The 25,364-nt window shown below is 37.1% G+C and overlaps 1 protein-coding gene across 5 annotated transcripts in view; it reads right to left on the reverse strand.

Annotated features, from left to right (window-relative positions):
* Positions 1-25,364, reverse strand: part of FNBP1L (formin binding protein 1 like) — a 65,988-nt gene that overhangs the window by 3,877 nt on the left and 36,747 nt on the right. For 2 of the 5 annotated variants that reach the window (XM_087960675.1, XM_087960676.1), the window contains exons 5-15: positions 25,003-25,065; positions 23,443-23,547; positions 21,661-21,789; positions 19,705-19,851; positions 17,878-18,081; positions 15,991-16,149; positions 10,273-10,287; positions 6,781-6,890; positions 4,835-4,967; positions 2,973-3,067; positions 817-965 (exon numbers count right to left, since the gene is read on the reverse strand). In XM_087960675.1, the coding sequence (XP_087816801.1) occupies positions 817-965; positions 2,973-3,067; positions 4,835-4,967; positions 6,781-6,890; positions 10,273-10,287; positions 15,991-16,149; positions 17,878-18,081; positions 19,705-19,851; positions 21,661-21,789; positions 23,443-23,547; positions 25,003-25,065 (1,309 nt within the window). The remainder of the gene's footprint in view (positions 1-816; positions 966-2,972; positions 3,068-4,834; positions 4,968-6,780; positions 6,891-10,272; positions 10,288-15,990; positions 16,150-17,877; positions 18,082-19,704; positions 19,852-21,660; positions 21,790-23,442; positions 23,548-25,002; positions 25,066-25,364) is intronic. The other 3 variants (XM_087960679.1, XM_087960678.1, XM_087960677.1) reach the window with 2 other exon arrangements.

Raw genomic sequence — 25,364 nt, forward strand, 5'->3', positions numbered from 1 at the left:
CCTGGTCTCTTGTTGCAAAGTTGAATCCTTGCCAACAGCTGCTTTTCTAATCTAACATATTTATTTTGTTATAATGCAGAAGTACTATTGCCATTAAACAGAAACGAGTTACGGCATGAATTTCCCAGAACTTAAACCAGATGCCATTATAAAAATTTACATACAATTGTATTTAGATATCCGGAGGAGGGGGGGGAGACTGCATACAAAGATGCACACACAATGTTGTGTTGGTGTGTGTGTGTGTGTGAGTACACACATATGCGTAGAGGAATGTGCACATATACCAAGCTTAAATGCTTTTGCGAGTTCCAATGTCTTGTAACTGGCTCCTGACTAGATTGCTCATTAAGAAAAGATTGCTACCTGTGCAATATGTTTACTGCTGTCTTTAATAGAGAGAAATTTAAGGTTATGGGTTCTACTGTAGCATTTACTTGGATAATGCTTTCTTAGACAAGCTGTCAAATGGAAAACCATGCCTTATGCATGCTAATTACAGCTAGTAATGCTATGCTGCTGAGCTTTTATGTTGCCAAATTCAAAAACTGAGTTTGTTGAGTTTTTCCAAGTGGGTTGAAATACAAATACCACCTATTTCTGCAACATGGTTATGTGGAGCATTCAGCCGAGACTAGCCCTACTTTTGTGTTAAATTAAAGGCCTTGTTTTGAGTTCCCATTGTTCATATAGTGTAAACACTCTTAAACATTACAAATCGTGTTTTGTTGAACAATGAAAATTCCAAACATCCTGGACTGATTCAAGGTCACTCCCATTTATTCTGCATGTAGACTTCAGTGAAATTAATCTTACCATCAAATGGATAGATAGCTTTACAATGTCCTATAGCCGGCAAGGGATCGTCATCTTCAAACTCGTCATCAAATTCATTATGGGGGCCATGCTGCTGAGGTGGGCTTCGAACTTCTTGGTTGGCATCATCTGTGTAGCTCCCCTCCGGACTAAAATGTAATAGATAACAGAAAGCACCTTTGCGTTTCTCTAACCAAATTCTCATAGGTTTTTCATCAGTTAAAAAGAATCTCAAAACATGTTCATATTTTATTGCAAATTGTGAACCTTTGTGAAGTAAACGTAAACCCATCCTATATATGGACCTGTATACTGCCCAAAAGAGAAAGAGGGTTCAGAAAATATGTAGAGACCCCTCACATCCTGGACATAATCAATTTCAACTTCTCCCCTCTGGATGCCGCTATAGGGCATTGCATGCCAAAACTATTAAAGTTTTACCATCCCTCTGGTAAACACCTAATTCCCACAACACTGTATAATTTCTCATCTTTCCTACTGTTTTCTATTAGTTTCTTATGATTTATCAATTGTTTATTATGATCTATGAACTATTACTTGCTGTTTATATGTACGCTGTGAGCTTATACACCCGAAACAAATTCCTTGTGTTGTCCAATCACACTTGGCCTAAATAAAGAATTATATCATTCTATCTATAAAATGTGACTGAAAAATACAGGCAGAGAACAGAACATACAATGGCTTTTAAAAGCAAAAGCGCTTTGATTCCATCTGTCCAGCATATGAAAATACAGAACAATAATACTGGTGCTTTAAATGCACTCAAGTCTACTGGAATAAAATCCTGTCTCTCGTTACATCTTCAGACTCTCTTCCACCACACATGGCTATAAAGGGGGGGGAATAACCATATATTCCCTTGTTTAAAATTTCAAAGTGAAACTGTCCATCATTTTTAATCCCTGCTTTACTTAAAATAGAAAATGAAACAAGTTGTTTATCTAAAAAGTTCTTTTTTTAATTTCCACAGACTGCCTAAAAAGAGAAGAATGTGTAGGAGTTTTTTAGCCTGCTTTGCCTCTATAAACAACCCTTAACTCACACCGTTTCAATTTTGTTACACTCCAGCTGCAATCTAATGTAATGAAGAGAAGCATATTTATTCCTTAGCCAAGCATATAAAACCAATTGATGAATGCTACAGCTTTTCTATGGGAAAAGGAGAACTATATGAAGTTGGTTAAATCATTTGAAGTATAATGCTGAAGGGCATTTTTGCAGGTGGAACCTTCGCATTCCTCTGGTTTTGTGAACACTTGTTATGAACACACACATACCACTCTTTCTAAATATTATTTTTTTGTCTATTAAAATACATGAATGTTTCATTTTAAACAGTTAAAGCAATTTATAATACTGTATATGAAAGAAGTCAATCCACTAAAAATGCAATCACATTATCAAAAAAATTACTGAAGTTTAAAATGTCTAAATATACATACCAGCACATAACAGAAAAGATGTTAAAAGAGAGGGGGGGGAAAAAGGGTGGGAGAAGCTGATAAACATTGGAAGCTGCAGGTATTTCCTTTAACAACCAGAAAGTTCAATAAAACTGGAACGACGTGAATAAAACGTCTTGTAGCATGAAGATTTAATGCAAAGCTTTTTCGAGATGACGACATACAAAAAGATCTTGTGAAAAAAAGTCTTTTTCTTTCTTTATACACACACACACACACACACACACACTTTATACATTTTAGTAAAATGTCAGGATTCTCATTTTCCCTTATCAAAGGACTGGATGAGAAGCCAGATCTTCAGGGGAAAGAACATCTGAATTTGAGGGAGAACCTTATTCTGCTACAGAGAAGGCAGACTTCTTGCACACCTGTGCAAAGAGGTGCTTTGCAATCCAAGGAATATTTGGTGCACCTCTCCTCCGATAATTAAGTTAGCTGTACTTTCTAAGTATGTCTGGCTTTTCTTGGTTGTTATTCTATGTCAGAAGAGAGGTTGTTTTATATATTGTATGTTCTTGCTATTGCAAAGTGACACTTTCAGAGGATTTGCTCTGCTCTATATTTTAGGTATATAAATCACAATTACTAGATTTACTTGTTTTAGAAATCTAGCTTTATAATCGACTGGTAGGTCAGGAAATAAAAAATAGAGTGTAATATAGTGACCTCTCTCTTCCTTGGGTTACGAGATGGTTGATGTCACTGCTGTGCCTTCGGTCTCCTCTTGTTGCTACTTTACCTTCAACTTCAGAAAGCCATGCCTGAAAAGAGAGAGAAACCTGTTACCTGTGCCAGAATGAAATATAAAAATTCTGCTCAGGGGATGCTTCTGGAACCCATAAGCTATATTTCTTGTATGTACGTATGCACTTTTAGATGTTTTAAAGGTGTTTTTAAAAAAAACAAAAAAAAACCAAGGGACACTGGCCTACTGCAGTCCAAAATGACAGCCTCCAACATAATCTTTATGGTTCCAGTTGTCCACTTGGTTCCATTTGGGCGTTAAAGACTTACTCGTAGGCAAGTAATTATTTGGAAATATTTTTTCCTGTCCAGGAGAAAACAGATAAATATAACTAGGGAGTAATAGGGGGAAAAAATGCCAAGGAACATTTAAAAAGCAGTAAAGGGAGATAGAGAATTGAGGAGTGCTTGGCCTGTCTTGTGGATACACAAGCATGTATGTATGGTCAAAGGAAACAAAAACTTGGTCCAAAATCAATTCTATGTCCAGTTGTCCATGAAACCACCACTTACGAACTCTATAAATATCCAGACACAGTTAAATTCATCACCTTTTGAAATGCCATAGCTAGTAAAACTATACTTTGTGACCGTCTTTACCAAACTGTTTATCAAACTTCCAATTTCATTTAAGAATTAAGCTGACCCAATATAAATTCCTTGAAGTGTATTATTTTCAACTGGGGCAGATTTAAATAAATAATATAATTAAACTATAGCTACCAAAACATTTTTTCTAACTGAAGTATTTCCAAATATTCTATTAAGTACAGAAAATTTACAGACTCCTTGATTCAGTATAAAGGTAAAGGAGTCCCTGCAGATTTTACTCCGCTAGTTGTTGCTGACTACAGGGGGCAGTGCTCATCTGTTTCAAAGCCACTGAGCCAGTGCTGTCTGAAGATATTTCTGCAGTCATGTGGCCAGCATGATGTCTCACAGCACTGTTATCTTCCCACTGAAGTGGCATTTATCTAATTGTATTTTGTATGCTTTCAAACTGCTACGTTGGCAGGAGCTGGGGCAAGCACAGTTCACCCTGTCTCATGGCAGAATGGGAGGACTTGATGCTGCTAGCTTGGGGTGGCCAGCAGGGGATGGTCTTCTCACCACCACCAATTCTCCTCTGCCAACTTGGTGCCGCCATTTCTTTGCAGGACATCCCAACACTTGAAAATCCCTGCAGGGATAACTTGCTGTGGGCGCTGGATGGAGAGCTGGACAAGCGAACAGTCTGTCAGAAGATGGCCGTAGGTTGGCTCTAATCTGAACGCCGAACTGCCTGTTTGGCTGCAGCAGGAATGGGGTGGAGAGGCAACGGCAGGCAGGGGTTTCCTATTTTGACACCCCCTGCCATTGCCTCTGAGTCTTGGGCTGCACCGCTCTACAAGGCTCTGCCATTTTTTTCCTTAAGTGCTGCAACTTTTCCCCCCTAAAGTGGCTTTAATGAGCTGGAAGTCGGGTCTCGAACCTTTCCAGCTGACAAGCCCAGCTTTTTAACTGCTGAGCCACCACGCTGCCACGCTTTGAATATTTTTAGGTATCCTGCTGGCAAAACCATCCACATAATTATCATCAATTATTGTGGCTGCATTCAATGGAATATTAGACCTAGCTGGGAAAGACATGAAGGCTGTTGCAAATGGGCTGAAATGCTGCAGTAAATATGACTTTGCCTGCTTTGACTTGAATGACTCTTTGGAACTTGGGAGAATATCTTGGTTAAGAGACTGAAAATTGTACTAATTCTAGTCTTAAAAACTATCCAGTGAACAGATTTTTACCTCATTCTTGTGGATTTCCATTCGCAGACGGTCCATGTTGTTCATAGTTTCCATTAATTTTGGCTGAAGACTTCCTGGATCACCCATTTGTGGATTTTTCTCATATACATCTTTCATTTTGATGAGGGCATCTCTATAGAAAAATGCAACTGTCAGGAGTTCATCAAATGATGTTCAACAGCCTACCTCTCATCCCTTTGGGAGAAAGAGAACTGAGTGTATATCAAAGCCAGAGGAACTATGAACTGGCTACCAAGAGCCATGGTGGTGCAGTGGTTAGACGGCTGTACTGCAAGACTAACTCACTGCTCACTCCAGGAGTTCAATTCTGAGCAGCTCAAGGTTAACGGAGCCTTCCATCCTTCTGAGGTCAGTAAAAAGGGGACCCAGATTGTTGGGGGCAATATGCTGACTTTGTAAACTGCTTAGAGAGGGCTGTAAAGCACTGTAAAGGGATATAAAAGTCTAAGTGCTCGTGCTACTTATCTGTATTTGTGATTCTTCCATTTATTAATCTGTGAATTGACAGAAATAGGTTAGGTCTTCCAATGCTTCACAGATTTTGGCAGGAAGCTGTCCCCTTTGTATATCACAACTGCTCTTTTATGTCGTGCATAGCATCTGCTAACTTCTTCAATACTCAGAAACAAAAGTTGCATTCAATCCTAACAGAACCGAACATATATAGACTAAAATATCTGAATTTATAGATAAAAAATCCACAGCTGGCTTCAGTTTTTTTATTTGTACATATGGGTATACCTATGTGGTAAAACCAAGTTTATTTGGTAAGAAGCAAAATCTTGGATTTATTTTTTTCTGAGTTTGCTTTGGGTCAAATAATATATTTTAAAATATTTCAGTTATCATCCGAAGATGATAAGCATAGAATTCTTTTATAATAAGATTTTATTTTATATAAAGGTTAACTCCTCTCTTAAAAGTTCTTTCCTGGAACTATAGTAGTGAATGAAATTATATTTTGTCTCATTTACTCAGACAAATGTTGGATTATAAACAATTTAAATTTTATCTAACAATAACATTGTATGAACAGATAATAGAGGTCATGAACTGTTCCCTCAGAGCCACACTGACACTTATTACCATTTTCACAAGGATTATTCATACAGTAGTTGTCGATTTATGAGGATTAGGAATTACAATGGCCTCAGAATAAGTATTTTATGGCTTGTAAATCACTTCTGGCCACTGTAAAATGTGCTCCCCTCCCCCATTTACAATCGACTGTGGCATCCCAGTCAATGACCACATTTTGTTTCCAGCAAAAAATACCCATTAGGAAGGGTTTGCTTAATGACTGCACCATTAGCTTAGTGATGTGTGATTTGCTAAATAACCAATGCAAAAAAAAAAAAAAAAAAAGTCAGGAAAATAAGTCTGGTCACCCAGGTGCCTTGACTTACAACCTCAATAACTTACACTGGATTTCCAGTCCAATTTTGATTGTAAATCAAGGAATACCTGTATTTTTTCTTCCAGATACTAATTATCTCATTTTTCTTTCCCTATGTTTACACCCTATAATTGTCAACTTCCTGTCACTACTATTATCTTCATTCTTGCCATGTTTCTTTAAATATTTAGATGCTGGTTATCAATTCATTCCTTCTTTGCATTCTATTCAAACAATAAACTCCCATTTCATCACAACCAGAGGAAGATAACTGTTCACAAAATGAAAGATGAGAGTTTATTCCTTTTTGGGAATAAAAGTTGAGCTTTAGTACTACACAATGGTGGACCGATAGCATTCAAAGTCCATAAATGTGAATCACACAGATCGCAACTGAAGAACCAAAATTCCAAATGCTTAGGAGGATTTATGATAAATCAAATCAAACAGATGTTTGAAGTGAGCAAGTTTCAAATTCCTAGGTACAGCAAAATAAAATCAGCATCAAGAGTCAGAATAACGTAAATACTTTTGATCATTCTCTTTCTGCAATTCTCTGTTAAGCTCATCAATCCTCTGCTGAAGTTTTTTCCGCCTCTGTTCTGGTGGCAAGTGACTGAAATCTTCTTGGGAGGGACCCTAAAACCAAAGAAAATACAAGACTTAGAAATGGCAGCTTTCCCACTGATACTTCTGTTGGTAGTAAACCCAATAGTACTTCTTTGCTGAATAATACAGTTGAATGAAAGAGTTTGGTGCCCACTTCAATAATGCTGCAAACTATGGGTCTAGACCAGGGGTGTCCAACCTTGGCAAGTTTAAGACTTGTGGACTTCAACTCCAGAGTTCCTCAGCCAGCAAAGCTTTGCTGGCTGAGGAACTCTGGGAGTTGAAGTCCACAAGTCTTAAACTTGCCAAGGTTGGACACCCCTGGTCTAGACAATATGTATACCTAATACTGAATTTGGTATCTTAATGATGTACTCTTCTTTGCTATTCCAAAGTGACAATCAAACAATCTGCAAATGGATGTAGTGGATTACTGTGTTTTTCCCAATGTGCTTAGAATATAACAATATTCTTCCTTATTATAAACAACAGAACAAAATGAGCTTAAGGAAAAGGAAATGGAATTAAAATATTAGTAAGAGAATTGTAATGCATCTTCTTGCAATTTTGGAAATTATTTGAAGGATAAAAAAAATCTCCAGAAATGGTATAGATTTATTAAATCTACAGTATTTGCTGTAGCAGCATCCAAAAAGGCTAAGATAGAATACATAAGTTGGTTTTTCTTCAAATCATGTTTTTCCATTTTCTAAAAAGATTTCTCTAAAAAGACATAAACCTCGCACCATTATAATTAGCAACAGTAAACTGGAAGCCAATCTCAGGAATACATATTCCTCTTCCAAAATGAAGATATATTTCAGCTTTAATTGAGGTTAAGCAGTAAATTTGTGCCAATATCAACATCAGTAGTTGGATATTTTACTCAGATTTGAAATGTTAATTTAACATAGGAATACTTGTATATGTTGGGAGTTTTTTTAAACTGTGATTATAGTGTAAGGCATATAGTGTAGGATTATGCCAACAAGGTTTCCCTTTATTATTTTACTATAATCAAACTAATATTTGTAAAGCTGGTCAGCACAAGTGAATGCAGTAGCAGTATAGAGTAAGGATATATCTATTTTGGTGTTTAACTCTTAGGTCTTCATAAACTCATTTACCTGTGATAAAGGTCCTTCTTTAGCCCAAAAGAGATTTCTTATGAAAAAAGGCTATTAATGAGCTTGGAAGTAGCCAACTTCAAATTTCACTGAAACACATTGAAATCTTCTCCAACAGGGAAGATCACATGTCAAAGTTTAGATCAAAATTGATCTAGAACAGAAGCACCTCAAATCTGGAAACCAACAACCCCTTCTTTTTAGCCTCTATTTCTTGTTTAGATCATGATAACAAATTTATTTCATAATTCACTCCATTTTCTGGAAAGCTTGATTTGGGAATAGTTACATCATACCCCTAAATCAAATTAGCTGGCATGAGTGCAGACTGAATTTAAACAGAAACCTTTTTTCATAACCTACAAAAAGTTCCCTTCCAAATCCTCCTAATATATTGAAGAGAATACAAGCAATTTCTGTCACATTCAACACTGGGAGCATAATTAGCAAATCCCAAGCTATAAACAAGCTGTTACAAAGAAAAGATTCACAAATCCACCTACTTACACATGTGATTAACAATTTAATAAATTAACTATAGTACTCACTGGTTAATTACAAGCCAAAGAGGAACTTGCAAGCCTTTATTTTAATGGTTTACCATCTGTTTAGAGAAGCTAAACAAGGCAGCTAAATCCACTTTTCTACATAATTTTCTACTAATTTTTCTAGACCAATAGTTTTATTACAAGTATTTTTCAAGAGAGACTGTCTAGTGAAGTTCCTAAATACAATATGGTAAAACATAATGATTTCATATCATCTTACATTCTATTTTTATAATTCAACTGATGTTAGTGGTGTTCTTATGCCACTTAAGAAAAACAGATTTTCTTGGGAACTTTCTACACTTAATTTTTCTATTCTTAGATACGGTATAAAACACAGGAATCACTACCATGCACAAAAAGTATCCCATAAGACCTCGAGTAGCCAAGTTCCAAAGAAATTGAATGAGATCAGGGACTGAAAAATCCAGGAATTCTTACAAGAATGCTGCCTTCAAAAATGATTTCAGATAACTGCCTTCAGTATAATAAGCAACATTTATTTCTAGCTTTTTCCACCATATCTATCACTTCCATTGATTCTGTGTAATTTTCTGTCAAAGAATTAGTATCATTGTCAGAAATATCTGCAGGGATGTGTCCCTACAGCATCGAACTGCGTGCCCTGTCTTTTTTGCGTGTATATTGTGATGTTGCACATATCCAAAAGGGACAGAGCTTGCAGCAAAATGTTGGTTTCCTTCTTTTGACAAAAGCAGAAGGAGGCTATAGATTCTTCCTTATTTATGGAAATTAAGTTTCATGCTTTATCAATTGGAAAGATAGCCAAAATTATATTTACATCTTCCTTTTTATTCTATTAGTCAATTTTTTTCAGCACTTTTTTATATTCAACAGTAGAAATGTTTCATTTTCCACTACTTCCATAACAGCATTCTACATCAATAGTAGAATTATCTTGATATATTGCAATGTTGTTTTAAATTATTATTATTTAATTCAAATGATGTAAGTAGAACATTCACTGAAAATGGGTATTAGTATGTTTTTTTTAACCAAACTTGAATACAACATGCCTAGTATATGAAACTGCACTGGAAAATATTGTAAGGTGTTTTTTTCTGATTTAAGTCAATTTTGCAAAAATGTTCTAGCTGTATGTTAATGAAAAGGACAATGAATTATTTTATCACAATGTACCAACTTTACATTACTTCCAAAGAATGGATGAACTACTATGTAATATAAGACCCCTTAGGCAAAGTTAGTTTTTCTCTTTTCTTCCCTAAATGCTCCTGTATTGTTTGTCTATTATCTCCAAAAACTGCAGAGCCCCTCTGGAAGATATACAAAGACCCCGTTTATTCTGGAATTGGATGCAGAAATAGGACATCACCCCCCAAATAATTGTAAATATTCAGTCATTCAAACAGAATAATTCTATAACACAAAAGGCCAAATTCATATATAATGTATGTAATTTGTATAACAGAGCTCAATTAAGCTGTACGTAAAATTATTTTCATTTCATAATGACAATGCATAAACACATCCTACTTTAAGAAGAATTATAGGTAAAATTATCTGTATTGGATCTGTAATACAATCTATAAAGTAGCAGGAAATTGTTTACATCAAGTGCAAACGAACTATGAGACAAAATGACAAACAAAAGTATGCACAAATCTGACTAACTGACTCAGAACTATGAAATGGATAGGCTATTGCATGCTACTGTTACGAATTACAGCAGACAAATCAGCACACACGCCTTACCGTCTTCATCGACCACTGACCAGTTTAGTTGGAAACAGAAAGAAACAGGAAATTATTTGCATACTTCCAACCAGTGTTTAGGAAGATTTCTGAATGTAAAATACCCATCCAAGACTAGCTAATCTGGCATACATTATTCAGAAGCAACTCCCACTGAGTACACTGGAATTTGCTATCAAATATATGTAGTACTAGATCCTTATTATGAAATATTCTATTTTTATGCTCATTTTAATTATCATCTAAATCAGGGGTGTCCAACCTTTAACCTTCCCTGGGCCACATTAGAAGATGAAAATTTGGTTTGGGCGCACATAATTAAATTAAATAATTAATTAAATTAAATAATTAAATTAAATAATTAAATTAAATTATTAAATTAAATTAAATTAAATTAAATTAAATTAAATTAAATTAAATTAAATTAAATAATTAAATTAAATTAAATTAATAAAATAAAATAAAATAAAATAAAATAAAATAAAATAAAATTATTATTTATTATTATTTATTTATTAAAAATTATTTATTTTTATTTTATAATTTTCCAGCCAAATTTTGCGGGGTGGGGGGGAAGAAAGCTCACCCGCCTCGCGCCTACCTCTCCTCCTGCAAATGCAGCAGCGGTGGCGGCGGCGGGGGCAGAAGCGGCGGCGGGGCAAAAGCAGCGGCGGGGGGCAGAAGCAGCAGCGGCGGTGGCAGGGGCAGAAGCAGCAGCGGTGGTGGCGAGGAGGCAGAAGCAGCAGCGGCAGTGGCAACAGCAGGTGGCGGGCGGGACTTTTGGGCTGCGGCTGCCCAGCTTTTCTGTTGCTCGCCTCGCGCCCGCCTCGCGCCTACCTCTCCTCCTTCAAATGCAGCAGCGGTGGCGGCGGGGCAGAAGCAACAGCGGCGGCAGCAGCGGCGGGGGCAGAAGCAGTGGCGGCGGCGGCAACAGCAGGAGGTGGCGGGGTGGGACTTTTGGGCTGCGGCTGCCCGCCTTTTCTGTTGCTCGCCTTGCCCGCCTCGCACCTGCCTCTCTTCCTCCTCCTCGCTGGATCTTTCATGAAGGTTGGGGTGGGCGTTGGGCCGCATTCTGAGGCGACCTGGGCCGCATGCGCCCATGGGCCTTGGGTTGGACAAGCCTGATCTAAATATCATCTAAAGCAGGGCCCCAACCCTTTGGGCACCAGGGACCAGTTTCCGCTGAACGGAATGGGAAAGCTGCCTCCATCCCAAGGATGAACTTTGCTTGTTTGCATGGCCTGGTTGCTGGTATGCCGCGGACCGGTGCTGATCACACGGACCGGAGGTTGGGGACCCCTGATCTGAAGTACTGCAATAAATATACATGGAGGATGCAGGGAGTCAGGGTTTGAAACAAAAGAAACAGCCCAACAGTTCAGAAGTACACAATAACATTGCTATTTTACTATTTCTACCAAAAAGAGCACATGGGAACGCTATATAATGCAGAAGCATTTGACAATGGCAATGATCTTAAGTTTAGAGTCAAAATCTATAGTATACTTATTTAATTTAGAAAAAAATGCCAATATTTAAATAAAGCTCCCAAAATTCGTGTACTTCTCCAGGCTTTTTTTAGCTTCGTTTATCAACATGGGAAAGCAGTGAAAACAAATCATTCAAGTGTTTTCCTCTCTTTTTGATATGTTCAGCTGTCAATAGATGGTTAAAGCTATGTGTAGAACTGCTTAAGTCCATGCCTTTTTACCCAGGAAAAAAAGACTATTTGAATTATTCTGTTTGTCCTAATAGTTATGGGATTTCTTGATTATTTTCAAAGTTTAAAATTATAATCAAAGGGTGATGATATATGAATTGTTGCATTTTTAAATGTTTAGTCACTTTGTCCAATATAGGAAATGCTATTTCAAGTCAGAATGTTGATTATAAATTAATAATACAGAATTCAGAATAACAGAGTTGGAAGGGGGCTTGAAGGTCTTCTAGTCCAACCGGCTGCTCAAGCAGGAACCTCTATAGTCTATACCAGGGGTGAAAACACAAGGCCCACAGGCCGGATGCGGCCCACAATGTGGTTAGATCCGGCCCATGGGGCTGTACTGGAAAATGTAAGGGGCCAGCCTGCATGGCTTCGGCCCAGTCTACCCAACGTGAAGAGGAAACATCGGGCCAGCATGGCTTTGGCCCTGCCTATCCAATGCAAAGAGGAAATATGCCAGCAGTTTGATGAGTGCCGTCAAGCTGGCCATGCCCACCCAGTTGGCTATGCCCCCTCCCACCCCTCCCAAGGTCAACCACAGCCCTGATGCATCCCTCAATGAAATTGAATTTGACACCCCTGGTCTATATGATTTCAGAAAAATGGCTGTCTGATCTGTTCTTTAAAAATTCCACTGTTGGAGCAGTCACAACTTTTGGAGGCAAGTTGTTCCACTGATTAATTGTTCTAACTGTCCGGAAATTTCTTTTTAGTTCTAAGTTGTTTTTCTCCTCCATTGCTTTTTGTCTTGCCTACAGATGCTTTGGAGAATAGGTTGACTCTCCTCTTCTTTAGATATTAGATATTGCTTATTTGTGCCTATTTGGCATGAACTAACCTCTCCTGAGCTATGATATGGAACTGTATATATTTCCTTTTTTTATAAAACACAAAATCATTACCATTTCCCAATCAGTACAGGAGATTAGATTTTAGATTCTGCTCCCATAATGAAAGCCAATAAAGAGATTGTCCCTTTCACTTTCAATAGTGAAACAGGGAGCATATAAAATTAATAAATAAATATAAATACTCAAGATTAATGTTGCGTCCGGAGAACTCTGATACTATTTAATTAAATTTTATTAAATTTGGCATCATTTTTTCATATAGGAGTTAAATTCATAAATCTTCTCAACAGAGCCACCATGATTAATAGTTAAGAGAAAGGAGAGAATGTAGACTGTGATTTTTAATGATTTACAAACTTATTAAAGATATGTTTCTCTTACTGGAATAATTATTATGCTAAGAGCATTTTTTCTCAGAATGCTGGATACAGCTGTGATTACAAAGATAAGAAGTAGATGTAATGTGAGTGCAGAATCTAGCTAAGTTTCAGAGATATTAAGGAAGCCTAAGAAAATTTTTATCATCTCTAACTTCCTTAATTCCAACTCTTGCCAAATTTGCTTTTTCTGTCCTTATAAAATCTAAGTTACCTTAAAAACTTAAGTGTGCAAGAATAACAAAATTATAATACAAAGATATGTTTTTAATGAAGTCTAATCTATATAATTTGTTCTAAATGAATGATCAAGGGTTTTTTTGTTCAAAAGTTGCCATTTTTTAGGATAAAGAGCAAGAATTATAGATTAAAACCAGATGCTGAATGGAAAAATGACTACATCATTGTGTTCTAATTTAAGACAAGGAAATTATAAGAAATCCATATCCAAAAGAGAAAAAAAGACCAAACCGACTCACTACAATGAGAAACTATCTAATAATTAACTAGAACTGCTTATGACATCTTTGGACTCTGAACTGCTTCTCTCAAGACCAACATGCCCAACTATAATAAGTATATAGTGTTACAATCAATTGTGATTCCTCTGTACATGTGTATGTATGGGGGGGTGGGGGTGGAGAATTCACTAAATTTCTGGTTATCCAGACTCACTATTAGACTCATAGGAAAGAATGTTTTTCAGAGTAAATTATCTAATGCTAGTTCATTTGTCATGGAAAAATAAATGTCGGTGGGAGATTACTTCTTCCTTAGAACAAACTCCATTTGCAGAATCTGTCCGTATAAATTAGTAAGAACACTTCCTGAACTGCACTCTTCATAGTAATCCATAAAATGACTGAACAAACATGTCCAAGAAATAACAGTAAATTAGCCACTAGAGTGAAGAACACTGCATTTAAATATTATTTAAATATGTATTATACACTAAAATGAAGAGTTGTGTTTTGTGTGTGTGTGTGTGTGTGTGTGTACAATTAAAGTGCAGACAGATTTTTTTTAAAAAAAAATGAAAATGTTTCCCGGAAGCTAACATTTTAAGATATCCCATTACAATCAATAATCTGAAAAATTAAAAAGCATGCTAATACCCAAGGTGGCATAAAATGGGTTCATTATACAAGATTCATAGCATACTTGGAAATATATACACTGATCATGAACCAGAGTCAGTTCATGAGTTGTCAAGGCTAAATTCAAAATAACCCTAAGAGTGCAATAACAAGGAGGCCAATATACACGTAGTCCTCAGCTACAAATGAGCCCAAAATTTATGTTGCTAAGTGAGACAATTGTTAAGTGAGTTTTGCCTATTTTACAATCTTTGTTGCCACAGTTGTTAAGTGAATCACTGCTGTTGTTAAGTTAGTACAGTTATTAAGTGAACCTGGTTTCCCCATTGACTTTGCTTGTCAGAAGATTGCAAAGGATGTGCACATAATCCCCAGGACACAGCAACCGTCACAAATATGAACCAGTTGTCAAGCATCCCAACTGTGATCATGTGACCATGGGGACGCTGCAACAGTTGTAAGTGTGAAAAACAGTCATAAATCACTTTTTTCAGTGATGTAACTCCAAGCAGACACTAAATGAACTGTTAAGTCGAGGATTACCCGTAATTCTGAATTTCTGTCTGATCACTTTATAATAACAAATATTGGAGGAGAGGCACCTGATAGAAACAAATCTTTCTGACTAGACCACGTCTTGGGAAGCTCATAGTGAAATATTGGATTGACTGTTCATGTATGTAAAAAGTCAGTGGTGCAAAGCAAAAAATATTGGAGTTCAATCATAAAGGACTGGTCTCTACTAAAATGCAAAATTAGCCTGTAGAGAAACTATATTTGGATGACATTTTTCTTAGTAGCAATTAAGAAAGCAAAGATCTTGGAACAGATACAATAGCCTTGCCTAAACTTCCTAGAGCTGTGGTGGCAAACCTATGGCACTCATGCCGGAAGTGGCACACAGAGCCATCTCTGCTGGCACACGAGCCGTCGCCCCAGATCAGGTCCACTGCGTATGTGCGTTCGCCTCCCATCAGGCAGCTGATTGTCGGGTATCTGCCGCGCATACACAGAGGCGCAGGTCGCGCGCGGGGGTGTGGTGTGTCGTGAGTGCATTGCATTATTGGCACATGACAACAAACAGATTAGCCATCACTGTCCTAGAGAATGGTCCAAGGGGAAATATGTCATCAGATATGCCACGCAGAGCTTCTTGGAAGAAGGTTGGAATAAAAGAATTATAAAATAAATACCTGTCTTTCCTCATAGTTATTTATTATAAACATCTGCATTAAGTATGGGTAGCTGTCAGAATGACTTTTTAAAATCCCTCAGAAACACTAGGCCTCCTTTGTCAGAAAAGTCAGCAAACAAGATAGAAATCGTCCTTTCTTTTCTTTTTTACAATTATCTCACTTCTCTTTCCTTACCAACACTTTCTAGTTCCCAAAGCTATATTAATATTAATGCCTATATGAAGTACACGCAGGAAACAATGAGAACATGCACTCAGCATCTTCTTTGTAATTATACCACCAGAGTCAGCTATTTCTAATGTTAACATTCATTGTGGAGCTAAGCAAAGCTATTTCACAACATGGAATTAAGCAACATGGTTGTTGATTGCACCACTGCCGGTAGAAAACTTATGATGGTGGAAGGTACTACAAAAGCCACACAGAAGCACACCATAGCGCCATCATGCACCTAACACAACTCATAGAACTTACCCCTCTTTTGAGGCTTTTGAAAGAAGGCATTCTGGGCTTCCCTGTCTTTATTTCATTCATGCAATAATGGATTTGTTCAATGGAGAATATGGGATACTGGGAACCATTAGAAGTACTGGACGTGTACAAACTAGTAGGGGTAAGGGGTGGGGACTGTGGCTGATATAGAAAGAAAGGAAGAGATAAGGCAAATATTCAAAGTGGTGAAAATTCTGTCTTCTCCTTTCAATACAGAAACAAATGATGGGTTGGATCCAGAGTAACAAAGGAACAGAATTCTGCAAACTGAATGCTCCCACAACTGGATAGAAGGGGAGATTTTAACCAAATACTTCTGAAACCCATAGTAACTATTCTTTCATAAATGAAGATTGAAGGGCTTTAAAAATAATATGAAAGGTGGAACTGGAGGTGGACAGAGGGAATAGGTGAAAACAATCTTCTTTCACATTACATAGCCTCCATTGCACAATTCATTCACTTTAGGGAATGGAAAAAAAATTCTTCCATTTCAGTACACTGGATCTGGATCCAAGCCCATAACATTTTATATTTTCATCATTATAATTAGTAGCATCAGAATGTATCATCATAACACTTATACAGGCATCACAAAGCTCTTGCTTTTAACTACTAAAATAATAAATGCACCAAGTTGAGGTTACAAGAATTTCAAAATCACAGTGAAAGTTACCCCTTTGGACTAACTCAAAAATACATCAATAAACTTCAGTCACAAAAGGAAATACATACGATAGACACTCGCATTTTATTTATATAGGTGGTATATTACATTTGCTTCTTGCTATGAAACAATGAAATTAAAACCTTATTTTATCCCAAATTTGGATAGCCATTTTAATGATACATGAAACCAGTGGCTTCAAATATTAAGAGATACACCATGTAGTTAGAAATTACAATTGCATTATTTCACCTAAAGCAGGTGTGTCCAACCTTTTAGCTTGCCTCGACTGCAATGAGTGAAGAGGAATTGTCTTGGGCGCCATATAAATACATAATATTGTTAATGTATATAAATTCACATAATAATGATAAAATTATACAATATTGTAGGCTGCATTACTAGCTGCCCAGGGCCAAAGGCAGCTCACAGCTTGGACACAGCTGATCTAAAAGTATTAAAATTTTCTGCACAAATTTCCCATACAATCCACCACAATTCAATGAAAAAAATAAAAATAAAACATGTTTATGCTCATTGCTTGTCCCAATGCCAACAATACCTACAATTATAGGGTCAACTTAATTAGACTTAATTAAAACTTAATTAGACTTAATATTGCTAGTTTTTCATACTTCAAAAGGAATTAATTTCCATTTGAACCTTCAGGTCACCTGCTTCTCAACAGTATTCACTTTTGCCCAAGTTTTATCTTATAAACATGAAGCCATCCTCAACAAAGCTTCACCAGGACGAACAAAGCTTAAATAAACTATTCTCCTAATTGTACTACATTTATCATGTAAGTTAAAAATCTTAAACTGATTGTGCTTATTAATCTCTCTCCAGTCCACCAGAGCACTTCGATTTCAACAAGTACAGTTCCACATGGATAGCAAAATATTGCATGCTGTAACAGTTTGGCCAAGTCACTGTCTGGTATACACAATAATTTTAAAGTTACAGGGCTTGCTGGGACTCAGCTGCTGGAATTCCATAGTTGAATTATGTAGGGATGAGAGATCATAATAGTAGTTATCCTCTGGAACATACTAGAACCCAGTTTCTAAAATGAACAGTTTTGCCCCTACAATCAGTCAATAAGAATCAATCTGATTATTCTGTTGAAAAAGGCAACATTTAATCACTGAATTACAATCTTGAATGTGCAATCATAGGACACATTTTTATTTTATTTTTACCTTTGGTTTCTTTCCAAAGAGCCAGAGTTTTCCTTTAGCCTTGCCCACAGTGGTTTTTGCATCGATTTTCATTCCTTCCTGTTTTGGGGTACTGATCGTTCCATCAGAAACAGTCCTATAAATGTGTTGACTGTAATCTTCAAATGGAAAATCTCCAGGAGGTTCAAAGCCAGACTTAAAGGAGTCTATTACAATTTGAGCATCCTTTATGAGAGAAATATACACAGTTAATTGGCTTAAATATTGCATTTAACTAATATTACACTTAAAGACTACCAATCAGCCCTTCAAGGTACTCGAGATCAGGAAGCCAAAATCACAAATACTTTTATTGCTCAGGTTACAGCAACAGAAACTTGCAAGTCTGAAAGTGCCCCACACCCCAAAAAAACTTTATGTTCTGGAGAACTAGGAAGGAACAATTCTGAGAGGAACAATTCTGAGATGATTCCTCAAAACACATTTCTGGTTTGCATTCAGATTTTGTTTAACTGACCACTGTCTAGGTTGCAGCTCTTCCTCCTGTCTCTTCTGCCCATTTTATACTACCAAAACTTAATGTAAATTAGTTTACAATGTTATTTTTCAGGGTCTCTGTTTTGAATGGTAAGCATTTATTGTAGAGAAAACAAAAAACTACAGATATCCTGTATTTCCTTTTCTTTTATCATTACATCAAAATTGGAACTGTTACATGGAATCTATCCAAGAAATAAACTGATTCCCAAGATACAGACAGTTTCATTTTCATCAAGTACTGAACACTAGAAATTCCATTTGGAGTAAAATGGACTTAAGAACAGGCAGGAAGCAGTTTCTTAGCATCTTATCCCATTCGAAGCCATTCGAAGAACAAACACAGAATACCGAATCAGGGATGCCAAATATTGCAGCTCCTGTCTTAACAGGTTTGTTGTAATATGTGTTTGCATCTCTTGAATATCAATCTATTCTAATTTTGACATAGTGTAATATACACATTAATCATAAGGCTAAGCTATTGCTTGTAATGTACATTTATATACACAAATGTAAAAAACAAACAAACTGAATAAACATAAAATCTTGCACTGGTTGAGAGGCATTGGTTATCAGGCCCAATTGCTAACAATTGCTAAATTATAAGCGTACACTTAAAATCAAGTTCTACAAAATTAAAAATTATGCATTGGTAGGCACCTAGATTTAATATTCTCCTTTTGGGATATGTAAAACTATTAGACTGGATTTCTTTTCAAACAGGCAATAACAATGGAACATGCTATATTTCTGTAATTATCTATATCAGATGTGCAAATCTAAAACCATACCAGTAAGACTGGCTGCCCTCTCTCCCCCTCTCCTCCTCCCCCCTCTCTCTCCCTCTCAGGGAGGGAGAAAGATATTGTTGCTGCCTGCCATTTTATTTAGACAAAGTTATCTCATGCAATTCTAATTCTCTGGCATACGTTATTGTCCAATGCAATTTAGGTGTTAATTGTGGAAAATTATTTTTCCTACTGTTTACTATCATCATATTTGTGAATTGTCACTAACTAAGGTAGTCACTAACTGAGGACTGGCTGCAATATGATGAGTTCCACTTTCTGCTGCTTCTTAAATCAACAAAAATGTTAGGAAAAGAGAGAGGAAAGCTATTAATTTCATGGGAAAAACATATGGAATCGCCTGTATTTTGCTTTATGGGACCTAAGATGAGTAAACTTGACCAGAGTAGGCTCTAGTCTAATTACGATATAATGTGATTATAATCTACAAGATTAGATTTACTTCCATAGCAATTTGCTTAATACTAGCACTGAATTATGCAGAACAAATTAAACTTACCCTGCGGTCATCCACTGATTTGGCTGCAGCAATCATCCCTTCTAAACATTTTGAAACTATTGGAATAACTTTCCTCTCAGAATCTGCAAATCCTTTATAACACTCACTAAGTTTGATGGTTCGTCGTTCATCCATTTCTTGAAGGTGCTAAGTAATAAAGAAGAGACTGAACATCTTTATAGTAACATTCCAAATACCGTGTTTCTCACATAATAAGGCCGGGCCTTATTTTTGACCCCAGCGGCTGGGGCGTCTTTTCGGAGGTGACTAATTCTCCCCCTTGCATCCTCGGGTGGGTGGGCGGGCGGCAACAGCTTGGATATTCGGGAGACCTTCGGGTTCGGGCGACCGTTGCTTTCCCTTCTCCCTTGCTGCCGCGGCGTTTGGCGCAGCCACGTGCGGCCAGTCAGGGCTCCTCCCTGCAACCGGGCCCTGAGGAGACACTTGGCTTCAGGCGCTCCCGTCTTCCCTTTGCTTTCGAAGGTAAAGCGGTATTTTATAAAGCCTCCCCTGCCCGAGAGGGCAGCCCAACTCCACGTGGGAGGCTAATCTCCCGGGGCCTCTTCCGTTCCTCCCGACCTCCTACGCTGCGCGCCCCTCTAGCGTGCCGCTCCCTTCAGCCCAGCGAGCTCTTCCACCTCAAAGAAGGCCAGGCGGGCAGCGGGTCTGAGCCGCTCGCAGCCGAGACAGCCACCACCCATAGCCCGGCGGGAGAAGCGAGGCGAGGTTAGCGCCCGCCAGCCCGGGCGAGATTTGGGAACGAGGGGCAGGAGGAGGCACGCACACACCCGCGGCTCACTTTCCCAGCTTTGCCCAGCCCTTACGGCTCTGGCGCGGCCCTGGCGGGCAGCGAGCGCCTCCCCACCGGACCCTCCGCTCATCCTACCAGGGCCGCGCCAGAGCCGTGAGGGCTGGGCAAAGCTGGGAAAGTGAGCCGCGGGTGTGTGCGTGCCTCCTCCTGCCCCTCGTTCCCAAATCTCGCCGGGCTGGCGGGCGCCAACCTCGCTGCGTTCTCCAGCGTCGGCTACGGTGGTGGCTGTTTCCGCGGCGGCTCAGACCCGCTGCTGCTGCTCTGCAGCCGCCCGCCTGGCCTTTCTTTGAGGTGGAAGAGCTCAGCTGGGCGAAGGAGCGGCGCGTCAGAGGCGGCAGCGTAGGAGGTCGGGGAGGAATGGAAGAGGCCCGAGATTAGCCTCCCCCGTGGAGTGAGCTGCCTCTCGGGCAGGGGAGGCTTTGTAAAATGGTCGGCTTACCTTCGAAAGCAAAGGAAGGCGGGAGCGCCTGAAGCCAAGTGTCCTCAGGGCTCCGGTGCAAGGAGAGCCTGACTGGGCTGCACGATGGTGGGGCTTCCTATTGGTGGAGGCCGTATTGTTGGAGAAACACGGTAGAATGGAACATTGTCCTCACTATAATTATCATATGTACAATTTGTGGTGTTTTAACTAAGCTTTAGTGAACTAAATATATTAAATAATACCAAATGTGTTATTAGTGGATCAGTAGTTCACTAAACTTTGCTCATTTCTACAAATGGTATTCACATTTCTAAAGTGAACACAAGTACCCAGCTAACGCCTTCTAAAATAAATCAGAATTGGCAAGTATTAACCACGGTTTATCAATAAAACTCATGATTTGTATTCCACATGCAACCTAAGACTGTGATAATAAAAATAAGAAAGAATAACTTAAAGACTAAGACTTTTATTATACAATAAACTCCGATACCATAAAACTGTATGCCATAATTAAGTAGTTAAGTCTTTTGCTGGTTTCTAAAACATTTTCAAATCTTACAAATAACAGAAAGGTGGATAGGCATTCTTCACTTTTAGAAATTTTATAATTTATAAAATAAATTATATAGACTTAAATGAACAGAATCTAGAAGAATAAATGGTAAATTGTAGAAATGTACCTTCTCTCTCTTCAATGACCAAATTCAATTCATCAACTTACCTTGTATATTTGAGGAATGACAATATAGAAATGCTTGTGCTGTTCACCATTAAAATTTTGGAGCTGTGCAGCATATTCATTTTTATTTTCATCAGCCATATGTGTACGTAGGTTTAGTTGCTGCTTTGCCTAAAAATGGGGACAGATCAATAACAGTTTAAAATTATTTTTAAAAGAAATTATTACTTAGCAGCATGCTCATTATTTTTCCCAGTGACATCTTAATGTCCAATATATCCTCTCATTAACACTTGTAAGTTATGAATAGAAATGGTTTCTCAACTATAAAGTCAATCCCTATTAAAAAAAAGCTTTTGATTTTAACTGATAAGTCAGTTGCTTCAAATTATGCCACTGTTTTGGTGCTATGTACTTTCAACAAATGCATTTACAAAGGAAATTAAACAGGAAAGGCTACCTTACAAGAGCATTTGCAGCCAAGCCAAAATGTCACTAAAATCTCCCAATCTCTCCATCTCCTCCCTTCTCTCTCTCTCTCTCTCTCTCTCTCTCTCTCTCTCTCTCTCTCTCTCACACACACACACACACACACACACACGACAAACACAAATCTTGCTCCTTATGCAACATTGCAATGCAAGTACGAAAAGAGCATTATTGATGAATAATTTATTAAGTGGTCAGCTCTATCCGTCTGCAGGAGCTTATGCTGACTTACCAAGGAAACATCCTTGCACAAATCTACAACTTTTAAGAGAAAATAGTCACAAAAATATTAATTTTGTGTCTGTCTGTGAATAAATACAAAAAAGGGAGAAATCCCACCAATGCAAGCATATTCCTACAACAGAAGCTTACCCCTGTTGTAATGAGTTTAGTTTTCTTTGAGAATAAAGAATTAATAAATTATGGTATTAAAATCACTAACTGTAAATCTAATGAGAAACACAGTTCATCAATGTATAAAAACAAACATTACAGACACATCACAAGAGCTAAAAAACTTAGATAAAAATAGCAAATGCTTAAGACCTTTTATTTAAAATACTGTTCTTAAAAATGCTGCACTCTTACTTATGGGCTTTTATTCAATTACAATAAAATATTATATACAAGACTATATGAGTAAATAAGATACTACATATAGTTTCTTAACATTATTCATCAATTAATATTTTAAAGTGTTTATATAGAATGTTACCCATAGTGTTTTTGTATTTAAAATAAAATTAAAGATTAAAAAAATAGTTAAGTAAGGAAGTTTCAGGGACATGATTAAGCAACGGTCTGCTGTGAAATTGTGAAACAGCAAACTGGTTTAAATAAATATTCAAAAGACTAATTGTGACTTTCAATCTTCATTTGGAATATTTGCCCAAGTCACATTTTATTGCTTTGGATTTATAAGCACAATCTGCAGCTCAATCCACGAGAAAACAAGAAAGCTCAAGATTGGCTCAAGCACAGGACTATAAAAGTTGCATTTTAAAATGTGTTGCGCGTGACATTTCACAGAAGGTCCAGTCATGTGTGTGGAAACTTCTCTTTCAAATGTGAAACAGGCTGTTTTAAGCATTCACAGCAATTTTATCAACAAAATGGGACATTTCATGAAATTTTGCAATCAGAACATTTCAGAACCATAATTTTCAAACCATATTTGAAAAAAAAAATCAAAATATATGATGGCTGAAACTCTGCTAATTCAACACACTTTGATATCCACATTAGATGGCCCAAATAGTTCATTATTTCAATAAATACCAGCAACATTCCAAATATAGCCACGCGAACTATTGTTTTCCAATAAAAATATCTTACTTTTTCAACATCTGCTTTAGTGGCATTGGTATCATTGTCCAGTCTCTCATAACATTGCTGTGCCTTTTCTGCTTCTTTGCACTCTCTTTCGAATTTCTTTTTGCTCTACAATGCAATGACATAGTTACAAATCAATACAACCAATCACCATGCTGCACTACTCTCACAATTATAATTCACATCCATGCGCTTTTGATGAAAATGGAACATATTCGGCACACATTTTCTTTTAACCTTTTGCCATTTCATTTTGTAACTGTTTAATTCTTTGATTTTAAAACTTCCCACATCCTCTATCCTCTCTATCATGCATTTGTCCAATGCTAGGAATAAAATAACTTTAAGATTAGCAACTATTAAAAATTGCATGTCCACATTATTTTAGGAAGCTCTTATTCAGTTGCTAGTTATTGATTCCCCTAAGATGCAAATATAGGTTAAGAACAATAATTTAACCCTGAATAATCTGCCTCTAATGTGTGAACAGCATTATAGCTGGTTCCATATATAAAAGTATTTGCTTTCTCCATGTCTGAAAAAACATCCTCAATACATCACAGAAACTACATCGAGAGTAATACACACACGCACACACACACACACAAACACTAATTAAGAATACATGAACTAGTCTGAACAGCTTAGTAGTATTTTCATTCTTGAAAACTCATATATAGCATAGAAATGTCATGCATCTTAAATAGACTATATCATTAGTGATAGAGATTATTAACAGAATTTTTATGGAGTAGTTTGATTAGTAGAGAACAGCTCTGTATAAATATTAGGCTTACCATTATCATTACTTGTCTCTTTCACAATACATTCTTTTAGAAAGACGTGGGACAAGTATAGTGAAAATGATTTGATAGAATGGAATGAAAATTGGACCATATAACTTGGGAATATGAAGATACAGGCCACAGAAATTGACAATTTATATATTGACTTTTAAAGACTTAAATAATAATAGGAAACTTTGCATTTCTTGCAACCCAATGCATACCACTCTGAAACTATCCCACTAAATTCAATTACTCTTATTTAGGGAAGTGAACATACAGGACTGCAGCCTTAGTTACACTTAAGGTAGTATTTTTTTTTTTTTGCCTGAAATAGTTCTTTATTTAACATTATGTAACTCCATCAACTCCCCTTTAATTTTACTACTTAAAATTAAGCTTAAGGTAACTCTCTGAAGAGTATCAATTAACAGGGGAAGATATGATTCCCAAGACTTAAATAAAAGTAAACCTCTAGTCTATCAAAAAATTTCTGCTTAAGAACCCCAAGGTTAGGCAGTATTTCAATATATTTTAAGAAGCTGAAATATAGTCTGTAAATCTATCAAAGTCATAATCCTGCAGATATTAGTGACTGAGGAATTAGCAGTGTAATGATCTAACAAACATAATAATCCATTTTGGCTATTGAACAATGAAAGCACTGTGATGGCTCAGTGATAACTAAGTTCATTCATTATGTCTTCAGTCTGGCATTAGTCATCCATAAAACTATGCAACCTTAAGGAAACCAGAAAAGGAATAAAAGAAAACTCACATTATCCATTTGTTTCCAACACAAGTCAAGATACTGTTGTGCTTTTCGACCCTCTTGAAGGTGCTGGAACATAATAAAACAAGATGTTTTCTAAACCCCATGTTGCTTTTAAAACTGTTCAGCTTAATCTCACATAAAGATATATATCAATCAAAAGGCAAAACAGAATGCTAAACAAGAATGTAAATCACAACAGAAGCACCATCATTTTAACATTACCAATATGCATTCATCCACTGTTTTCTTTCTTTCAAAGATGTAAAAATGCTATCTAGCATTTAAGTTAGCATTTTTACATTTTTAACTTAAATTATCTTCAATAATTCAGGAGATGCAATGGAAGGAACTACAATTCATGTAAT

This window comes from Notechis scutatus, chromosome 3, assembly GCF_049901735.1.
Source record: "Notechis scutatus isolate UNSWTSFEM ecotype Mainland chromosome 3, rNotScu1.2, whole genome shotgun sequence".
Lineage (NCBI taxonomy): Eukaryota > Metazoa > Chordata > Lepidosauria > Squamata > Elapidae > Notechis > Notechis scutatus.